This window comes from Bombus vosnesenskii, unplaced genomic scaffold (genome assembly GCF_011952255.1).
Source record: "Bombus vosnesenskii isolate JDL3184/JDL3185 unplaced genomic scaffold, Bvos_JDL3184-5_v1.1 scf7180000013295, whole genome shotgun sequence".
Taxonomy (NCBI): Eukaryota; Metazoa; Arthropoda; class Insecta; order Hymenoptera; family Apidae; genus Bombus; species Bombus vosnesenskii.
In genome coordinates, this window is record NW_022882946.1 from 7,197,845 (window position 1) to 7,206,747 (window position 8,903).

The following is an 8,903-nucleotide window of genomic DNA, read 5'->3' on the forward strand; positions in this document are numbered from 1 at the left end:
ATCTGTATACGATATAAAAATAAATTACAGAAAATTTTCATTGTATGTAAATAAATTAATATCTTGGTAGTTCAAAATGTAGTTCGTATATGAGAATAAATAAGCATACAATAAATGTCATTAAATATTATTTAAGCCTTATTTTATATAAAGACTGTTGAAAAGTTTACGACCAATATTATAATTACTAGGTATAATATATTATTTCTAAAGACGGGCATGTGTCATTAGTGATTCTCTTGAATATTAGTTATTTTTATTAAAGATGAAAAATTTTTTTTTTATAACATACGGTTATCGCAAATGCTCCAAGAATATGCTATTCAAATCAACTTCACAAAGAAATCAATAATGATTACTCTGCTTATATAAAATAATTAAATTTTTTTAACAAAATTATAGAAGATGTTTTTAATGTATTTAACGTGATTAATGTTTTGATATCAACGTAAGGTAAAGTTTAACATTAACGAAAACCAGTAATGTAGATGTCTTTAACGGAAGAAAGATTTACAGTAAAACATTATGTAACTAAATTTATTTTGTCTCACTTGTCCCAAACATTTTTTTTAGTTACTTAATACCTTGAACTAATAACAAGATTATACATATATATATATTTTTAAATTTTATGTATAATGAAAGATTCTTTGAAACATGCAAACATATTGCATATTTCGGCAGATAATCTTCAAAACATGAGTGTTTTTTATCAACTGCTATGCTACATATGTATACATGTATAATCGGAGCGTTAACCACTTAGATAACAGGAGATTTAAGTGTCAAATAAGAAGTAACATAAAAGTTAAGTAGGAAATGATTATAATAGGTTGCGTGTAATATTATAAAATAAACTCGTGTGTTAATTCATAACAAAATAAACAAGTACAATCTAAAAGTAGGTATGTAATAATCTATACTACTCTGATTTCAAGCATCATTATCATGCAAACAAAATGTGAGATGGGAAAACACAGTGGGATAAGTTCATTGCTATTATCATATCGTATCTAACTTTACAAAAATAAATATTGCTAGCAGCAAGTTGCACGGTTGAACTCTGGATTTCAGTGACTTACAATTCAACGAGATGTAAGACTAGAATTTCCAGTTGTACACGACGAAAAAAAAAGACGGAGAGAGAGATTGCAAACAATTTTGCGGTTTGGTCGACAAATCATCGACAGTTCGTCATGACGACAAATCACGGATAGATAATACCGACGCTGGACAATCCTATTTAATCAGCTCGCTTTAGTTTTCATTGATTGAGACCTCGTGTCTTATCGTAAAGAGATTCGTGAAATGGTAAAAGTGCTGCTTAACTGATAATGATGAATTGGGCGTGAACATTTCACCAGCTTCTTTTTAAATCTTCCTTTAGCTTCATTTTAATGTACGCCAGTGACGTATCGAATACTTCCTTCTCCAACCGTGTGTGCTAACGACTGTCACGTCCTTCGTGAAACTCGTTGAACGTCACAAAGCAGTGACGTAGAGTTGTGAAACGACGTGAGACGAAGCGAAGACAGTGAACGAAGCGATAGGATGTTAATATTAGTCGAATCGTTTACGAATATCCGCGACGCGTCGGATTACGTCTAATTTTTTTTATGTGCCATACATTTTTACGGGGTGTGAAAACACGAGTTTATCTGTGTCGAAGTTCCAGCTGCGACCTTCGGAGGCGCGTGGTATCACCGGCAATAGTGTCCGACAGTACAGAATCATTATAAGATTAACATTTACTTTATGAACGTGTTTTCATAATTATATCAATTTTATATATATATATATATATATATATATATATATGTATGTATGTATCGCATGTGTAAATGTACAGTGAGTGGCATGCACAAAGTATTTGGAAACCGTACAATTTTTTAGAGTTCCGTTCATCGATATCTTCCTCTCGAGCAGCGTCGATGAAAATTCAACTATAAAGACGCCATGTTAGAAGTTGATAATAATAATTAGAGGCGCAGACAAAGTGACTGTGGTCGATGGAAACGATGATCTGTGCAAGGTAATTCCATTATGATTCACTTGATACTCACTTGAAACTAAAATTACTTTAATCATTCTTCGTCATTGTTAACTTTCTGCATAATTATTATTGTTATTATCAAACTTCTTGTCATCTTCTGTATCTTTCTTATTACAATTTTCCTTGTAAGTGTTTTCCCTTTGACATCTTCCGATTCTTTAGCTTTGTCATGTTTAGTATTTTATGATTGCGTAAATTTTATAGTATACATTGATCTTCGCCCTATTAGTGCGATTAACACCACTCCAAATACATATTACGATAAGTCATTACTAGCTAGTCATAACTAACTGAAAAATTAAAAAATAAGAATAATAACATAATTTGTTCGTTTTGTTATTAAATTTGTTCAATAAATGGAAAAGAATGGAGCAAATGTAAATATAAATATTTCAAGCCATTCGGTACCTCAAAAATTACTTTGATGATCTAAATTGTAGGCCATTATGTGAATTGATCATAGATTAGTAACTTTCTAAATATGTATCCATTCTACAAGTGATTAACGATAATGTTTGCTCGGAATGTCTTAGGAATAGAAATGTGTTAGGAAAACAAAGGATATAATATCCTACAAAAAATTTTATGAAAGGATTATCCAGTCATTTATAGCATATACGTATTGTTTGTCAAATGATATGTCTAATGTTCTGGAATTCACAAGTATAGATCGGTCATAATGTATGTATATGATTATATGCAACTTAGCGTGTTTATTGTTACTGAGATATATTGGTCGAAATATAAGACTGAATCAAATCTCAGCGTAAACGTGAATTATTAAGTTCTATTACCTGCGTATCTTTATCGCTAATCTCTTTTATTATTCTTATTTCATTTTCAAACTCAAATTCTTCATTAATCACATTGTATGAACTTATCATCTATCGTACATGTTCTCCATTCATGCTATACTACTTGGTTGAAGATACCTCATTAAGAAAATAGTTTCATTTGCATATTTAAACTACTTACATTCATAGTGTACAATAACGTAATTAAAATGTATGATAAGTAATTACATTTTTTCGTGAGCATACAAATTTTGTAACGTGTTAAACGGACTCTTTCTTTCTGCAGTGTGTTGGTATGGTGACATTGGTGCAACAGCATCGACAAACGGACGAAAACCAATATCTAAAAGATTCAAATCAAATAAGCAACGCCTCCATTGAAAATCGCGATAACGAAAACTGTGGAGGTGAGATAGTGCATTCTTCTGTTGATACTGTGGTTAGCGTCACCGGAAATGGCAGCCTTGCCGGTTCCTCTACGCAGTGCAGTAACATAGAAGATGACAGTGAGGATGATGAAACGGATATCGATGAAGGAGATTGGGTACCAGACTTACCCGTGCCGGCGGTGTTTAAGCAACATCAAGAAGTGACCACAGTCGATGGCAATGTGGTGCTTCCAAATGCAGATGTCTCGAATTTTGGTGATGTACGCGTGAAGAATTCGAGTAACGTGCATCTTGGTAACAAAACCTTCTATAAAGGTCCAGTAACAATAAAGCAGTTCGTTTACACGAACCCGACTTCGATACAGGAACCCAATACGGCGAAGAGTGATAATGTTCAAGCATCGAATGCAAATACCTCCGATTTGTCGACTACCAAAGGAGCTTCGACTGCGATCTTATCACAAAATCCTGATCTCCGTAACGGTAATTTTTTTTAGTAGTCTGCCCTCGATAGGTACTGTGCGTGTTTAGGTTTCTGTGGATGTTTTTATGGGAATCTGTAAACACGATCGTAACAGACATAGAATCCATTAGGTTTAGCTACATATAAGTTTCATTGGCTAGCTATGGAATCTAAATCTTCTCCATTTTTTTCGATGGATTAATTTTGAATGCACTGAGCCTAAATGCAGACGAGCCACTTTTGTCTGCGCGATATTGTTGCAATCATATTTCTTTCTTTGTTTCCTTAACTAAGAACAACGGAGACAGACATATGATCGCAGCAATATTGCGCGGATGAAAGTCGCTCGTTTGCATCGTGCCTGATACCGTGATTGTCTTCATTTTCTGGAAACTATTTATAGATAGTTGACTATTTGAAATAGTCTTATTTTAAATATAACTGAATGATACCAAAATAAAAGGTGTTGTCTATTGTATTTTATCTCATACTAAACACTTTTTAAATATTTTCTCTACAAATGTTGGATTGATTAATTTTTTATGCGTAAATAAAATTTCTTTTATCTTAAATGCGTAGACCTCTTGTCGTTAATGATGCAATTTTATCATTGCACAGTTATTAAATGGAAATGATACAAACGACAGGAAATAATGATATTTTAAAATCTGCGTTAGGAAATTGATAAAATACGGGGGAATTCCAAGAATTAGCAGAGACAGCTACGAACGATTTTGCAGACCATATTTTTTTCTACACAGTATATAGGTACTTCAATCTAGTTCTATCACTGTACTTTGGGTTTAAAATCCTATCGTTCTCGTCATTACGCTAACAAAATAATGAATAAATCAAAGTCGTGTATTTGTTTTTATGTCAGAATAAAAAGGTATGTGCAGCTTATAATAGATACAATCTTAAATGATGTTAATATATATAATATGCAATTTTTAATCCGCACGGTATTTGTATTTTTATATTTTAATTTTATTTAAAAATATGTTTATTCTGACATAGATTGAACAAGAACAGTGAGTGCTATGAAATTAGAACAAAAAACGCTGGTGACAGATGTAAGAAATTTTTAAGAAAGGATTAAAACGTATAAACTAAATATTATTAAAATTATCTGTATAAATATATTAGTAATAATATTAGTAATGTAATGATTTTTTTCGTCTAATAATACTTTTATGTTATTTTAGTAACAAAATGGGTGTGGACCTGGCGATGCGCAGCATTTTTGTGTTTACTAGCTTTGCTTCTTATAATTGTCGTTGTCATTGCGAATGTATACCTCACGCGCAATTCTACTACTACAACATCTGTAGGTTTTCCGCAAATTCCAGATTCTGGACTCGGAGGTAATATTCATAACTTTCTTAATCATTATATTTCGTTAATTTTTGTTATACTTGTCAATCAATTAGTAGTTTAACGATAATTGAAAATGTCTGAAGAATTAATATATCTGTTGCTTGTCAATGAGTTGTTTGTAACTAAATTATATTGGTTAAATTACAGATAAAGTAAAAAATGTTCGTTTCATTGAACGAAATGAATGGGGTGCTCAACCACCTACGACAGATTTAACAAAGATGAAACTTCCGGTACCGTACGTGATTATTAGTCATACGGTAACTGAATTTTGTAGAACACAAGCGGGATGTACATTTCACGTTCGTTATATACAAACATTTCACATAGAATCTAGACAATGGTCGGATATCGCTTATAATTTTCTTGTTGGTGGCGATGGATACGTATACGTTGGTCGCAGTTGGGATTTTATGGGCGCTCATTCCTTTGGATTCAATAATATTAGCATAGGTATTTCTTTTATCGGAACATTCAACACCGTAATACCACCTAAAAGTCAACTGTATGCTGCGCAACGACTTATCGAATTGGGCATTGAAAATGGTAAAATTGCGCCGGATTATAAATTATTAGGACACCGACAAGTCTCTCGGACTTTAAGTCCAGGAGATGCATTATACAGTGTCATCCAAACTTGGCCCCATTGGTCACCATCGCCATAAAGAAATCTTTCTTTTTGTACAATACGATGTATCAGTGATATTTCAAATGTATTCAATTATATATTCTTATCGTACGAAATACAGATGTACATTTGTACAAATTTCGAACAATTAAATTCTGTTTGTATTTATGTCTTCATGTAGCAATTTAGTACGTACGTTACCTTAATGACAAAATTTGAACTATGACATTTTATATAAATTTATTGTAAATTAATCTGCAGATATTTAGATATATCTGATAAAATGTTAAATAAAGTATGAAACTATAAAGGTGTTATAAGGATCTTTTCTTAGGATTAGGATAAGATATTTAAGAAATGTCATATTTTTCACTGTTAATGGTGATATCCGCATAATTTTTTATGCAGATTATTGCAGGTGTATTACAGAAAATTATAAATAATTTACAATACATACTGTGAGAACAGGGAATTGCGTAAAAAGGTATAAAAGAAATAATCATATCAAGTTCTCTGTTCCAAATACTAACTTTTTGGAGGGATTTATTCTACAATTTATTGCTACATTAAATAATACAAGATAGATTGTACCGCCAAAAATTGAGGTAGCAATTAAATTTTAATTCTTCATTGTCAGAGGGCGTTAGAATCGTCTTCAGCGCAAATCGTTCAGTCTTATTTACAATTTTGATGTGTTTTAATTGAGAAAGTTTGCGGAACGCGAAAAGGATATAGATGCTTATGAAATGATTGATTATGGAACACATATTGTTTAAGGCAACTGTTACTAACAGTAACAGCATCCTTAAAGGAAGTAAATGTACAGAGCTCTCAGGGATTGAAAATTTTTATGCATGTTTATAATTTTTCGATTTATATATCAATATAATGTTGTTAAAAATGCGAGCCGTGTACTATTTTATAGTTTCGGAGATAGCCATTTTGGCGGGTGACGTGTTTGCATGCCGTGTATTGACAGCCATAACATAAATGATCGACGTTGCATGTAATATGGCGATAATTGCTTTTCCGATGTAGAAGAAGCAAAGAACATAGTAATTCGTGGCTGAGTTAGGAAAAGTTTGATAGAATTTTTCACAATGGTGAGAAACATCGATGAATTTGAGATTGGTGGAAAGTAAACAGTAAGTAAATGCGTAGATCTCTTGTTGTTAATCCCTTGGCCTATAATCACGAGCGAGACTCGTGGTACGGGATTTGTGCCATAAGCGAAAACCACGAATCCAAAAACACTATTTGTCCTCAAACATTGTTTATTATTTCACAATTCCCTTTGTAGCCCCTAAATATACATGTCATAAGAAGTATACATCTTGCGCCAGTTCGGGCACACGGCTAAACAGATGAATGGCACGGCGCGCGACCGAAATTCTTGCTTATTATGGCTCGCGCGATGGGCAGATAGTGTGTAGGCCAAGGGGTTAATTATGCAATTTTATCATTGCACAGTTATTAAATGGGTATGATACAAACGACAGAAAATAATGATATTTTAAAATCTGCGTTAGGAAATTGATAAAACACGGGGGAATTTCAAGAATTAGCAGACAGCTACGAACGATTTCGCAGACCATATTTTTTTCTACACAGTATATAAGTACTTCGATCTAGTTCTAACACTGTACTTTGGGTTTAAAATCGTATCGTTTCTGTCATTACGCTAACAAAATAATGAAAAAATCAAAGGTGCGTGCTTCTTATTATGCCAGAATAAAAAGGTATGTGCAGCTTATACTAGACATAATCTTAATTGATGTTAATATATATAATATGCAATTTTTAATTCGCACGGTATTTGCGTTTTTATATTTTCATTTTATTTAAAAATATGTTTATTCTGACATAGATTGAACAAGATCAATGAGTGCTATGAAATTAAAACAAAAAATGCTGATGACAGATGTAAGAAATTTTTAAGGAAGGATTAAAACGTATAAACTAAATATTATCAAAATTATCTGTATAAATATGTCTTTTATGTTATTTTAGCAAAAAAATGGTTGTGGGGCGTTGGATGCGCAGCAATTTTGTTTTTAGTATCTGCCCTTCCTGATATTATCATTCTCATTACGAATAAATACCTCGCGCGTAATTCTAGTACTACAACATCTGTAGATTTTCCGCAAATTCCAGATTCTGGGCTCGGAGGTAATATTCATAACTTTCTTATTCATTATAATTCGTTAATTTTTGTTATACTTGTCAATCGATTTGTAGCTTAATGATAACTGAAAATGCCTGAAGAGTTAATATATCTGTTGCTTGTCAACAAGTTGTTTGTAACTAAATTATATTGGTTAAATTACAGATAAAGTAAAAAATGTTCGTTTCATTGAACAAAATGAATGGGGTGCTCAGCCACCTACGACAGCTTTAACAAAGATGAAACTTCCAGTACCATATGTGATTATTAGTCATACGGCAACTGAAATTTGTAGAACAGAAGCAGAATGTGCATATCACGTTCGATATATACAAACAATTCACATAGAATCTAAACAATGGTCGGATATCGCTTATAACTTTCTTGTTGGTGGCGATGGATATGTATACGTTGGTCGCAGTTGGGATTTTATGGGCGCTCATTCCTTTGGATTCAATAATATTAGCATAGGTATTTCTTTTATCGGAACATTTAACACCGTAATACCACCTAAAAGTCAACTGTATGCTGCGCAACGACTTATCGAATTGGGCATTGAAAATGGTAAAATTGCGCCGGATTATAAATTATTAGGACACCGACAAGTCTTTCGGACTTCAAGTCCGGGAGATACATTATACAGTGCCATCCAAACTTGGCCCCATTGGTCACCATCGCCATAAAGAAATCTTTCTTTTTGTACAATACGATGTATCAGTGATATTTCAAATGTATTCAATTATATATTCTTATTGTCCGAAATACAGATGTATCATTTGTACAAATTTCGAACAATTAAATTCTGTTTGTATTTATGTCTTCATGTAGCAATTTAGTACATACGTTACCTTATTGATAAAATTTGAACTATGACATTTTATATAAATTTATTGTAAATTAATCTGCAGATATTTAGATATATCTGATAAAATGTTAAATAAAGTATGAAACTATAAAGGTGTTATAAGGATCTTTTCTTAGGATTAGGATAAGATATTTAAGAAATGTCATATTTTTCACTGTTAATGGTGATAT

The 8,903-nt window shown here is 32.2% G+C and overlaps 1 protein-coding gene and 1 long non-coding RNA gene across 3 annotated transcripts; both read left to right on the top strand.

Moving 5' to 3' along the window:
• The first annotated feature begins 1,826 nt into the window (after positions 1 to 1,826).
• On the top strand, positions 1,827 to 8,829 carry LOC117233235 (peptidoglycan-recognition protein LC-like). Of its 2 annotated transcripts, none has more exons than XM_033493365.1 (4): positions 1,827 to 2,032; positions 3,134 to 3,719; positions 4,905 to 5,063; positions 8,034 to 8,829. In XM_033493365.1, the coding sequence occupies exons 2-4, from the start codon at positions 3,143 to 3,145 to the stop codon at positions 8,549 to 8,551; spliced, it is 1,254 nt and encodes a 417-aa protein (XP_033349256.1). In that variant the 5' UTR covers positions 1,827 to 2,032; positions 3,134 to 3,142; the 3' UTR covers positions 8,552 to 8,829. The 2 variants fall into 2 exon arrangements, with proteins under 2 accessions (XP_033349256.1, XP_033349255.1); XM_033493364.1 differs by lacking the exon at positions 8,034 to 8,829 and adding an exon at positions 5,224 to 5,876.
• On the top strand, positions 6,378 to 7,801 carry LOC117233236. Its single transcript, XR_004493285.1, has 3 exons — positions 6,378 to 6,849; positions 7,234 to 7,443; positions 7,715 to 7,801. It is a non-coding gene; the product is annotated as an uncharacterized LOC117233236 (long non-coding RNA).
• Positions 8,830 to 8,903: the final 74 nt, after the last annotated feature.

Excerpts from the sequence above, each read along its gene's own strand:
- LOC117233235 (XM_033493365.1), top strand. The coding sequence starts at position 3,143 with ATGGTGACATTGGTGCAACAGCATCGACAAACGGACGAAAACCAATAT. Across the intron at positions 3,720-4,904 it reads AAATCCTGATCTCCGTAACG|TAACAAAATGGGTGTGGACC; the intron begins GTAATTTTTTTT and ends ATGTTATTTTAG. Across the intron at positions 5,064-8,033 it reads TCCAGATTCTGGACTCGGAG|ATAAAGTAAAAAATGTTCGT; the intron begins GTAATATTCATA and ends GTTAAATTACAG.